We start from the raw sequence: 742 nt of genomic DNA, 5'->3' as shown, positions 1-742 counted from the left end.
TCGCGCCGCGCCGCGTCCAGCTGCAGCCGCAGCAGCGTGGCGTGCGTGGTGGCCGTCACCGCCACCAGGGTGGCCGCCTCCACCGGCGTGAACAGCGAGGACCAGCTCTTCATGACCTTCATCAGGGCGGGAGCGCCTGGGGGGAGGGGCGAGGCTCAGAGACACCCCCTCCCCGCAGGACCCGCGTGCGCCCCGCACCCACACCCACGGGGGGGGGGCGATCGCGCTGGACAGCCAGGCCCGGTGGCCACAGCCCAGCCACTTGCTCACCGTGCTGGACCGAGCCTTTCTCTCTCCGATACTGGGGTGGGTGGAATTAGGGGCTTGGATTGACTAGATGGGTGCTCTACCACCTGAGCCGCACCTCCACCCTAGATGTTGGCTGTGGGTATGGTAGACTGGGGTTTGAACTCAGGCCTCAGAGCTGGGGGCTGAACGCAGGGCTTTGCTTTCACTGAGCTAAATCCCCAACCCCAGGCCCTCTCACTCGGCTTGGCTTTTTCGCTCAAGGCTGGCACTCTACCACTTGAGCCACAGCTCTGCTTCACATAGACTCTCATCTCCAATGAACCACCAGAAAACTGGAAGCTGCGCTGTGGCTCAAGTGGTAGAGCATTGCCTTGAGTGGAAAGGCTCAGGGACCGCGCCCACACCCACCAATGGGGAGGAGGAAAACACCCTAAGCCACGCCCCGCTAGGCGGGGCCTAGCCTCAGCTCAGGATTCCCCTGTGGATAAGTGAC

The 742-nt window shown here is 63.9% G+C and overlaps 1 protein-coding gene across 1 annotated transcript in view; it reads right to left on the bottom strand.

Moving 5' to 3' along the window:
- Zswim4 (zinc finger, SWIM-type containing 4) overlaps window positions 1-742 on the bottom strand; it is a 16,968-nt gene that overhangs the window by 1,597 nt on the left and 14,629 nt on the right. The window contains exon 14 of the mRNA XM_013034190.1: window positions 7-136. Within this exon, the coding sequence (XP_012889644.1) occupies window positions 7-136 (130 nt within the window). The remainder of the gene's footprint in view (window positions 1-6; window positions 137-742) is intronic.

This window comes from Dipodomys ordii, unplaced genomic scaffold, assembly GCF_000151885.1.
Source record: "Dipodomys ordii isolate 6190 unplaced genomic scaffold, Dord_2.0 Scaffold184, whole genome shotgun sequence".
Lineage (NCBI taxonomy): Eukaryota > Metazoa > Chordata > Mammalia > Rodentia > Heteromyidae > Dipodomys > Dipodomys ordii.
Note: the sequence above shows the minus strand (reverse complement) of the source record. Positions and strands in the feature narration are given on the sequence as shown.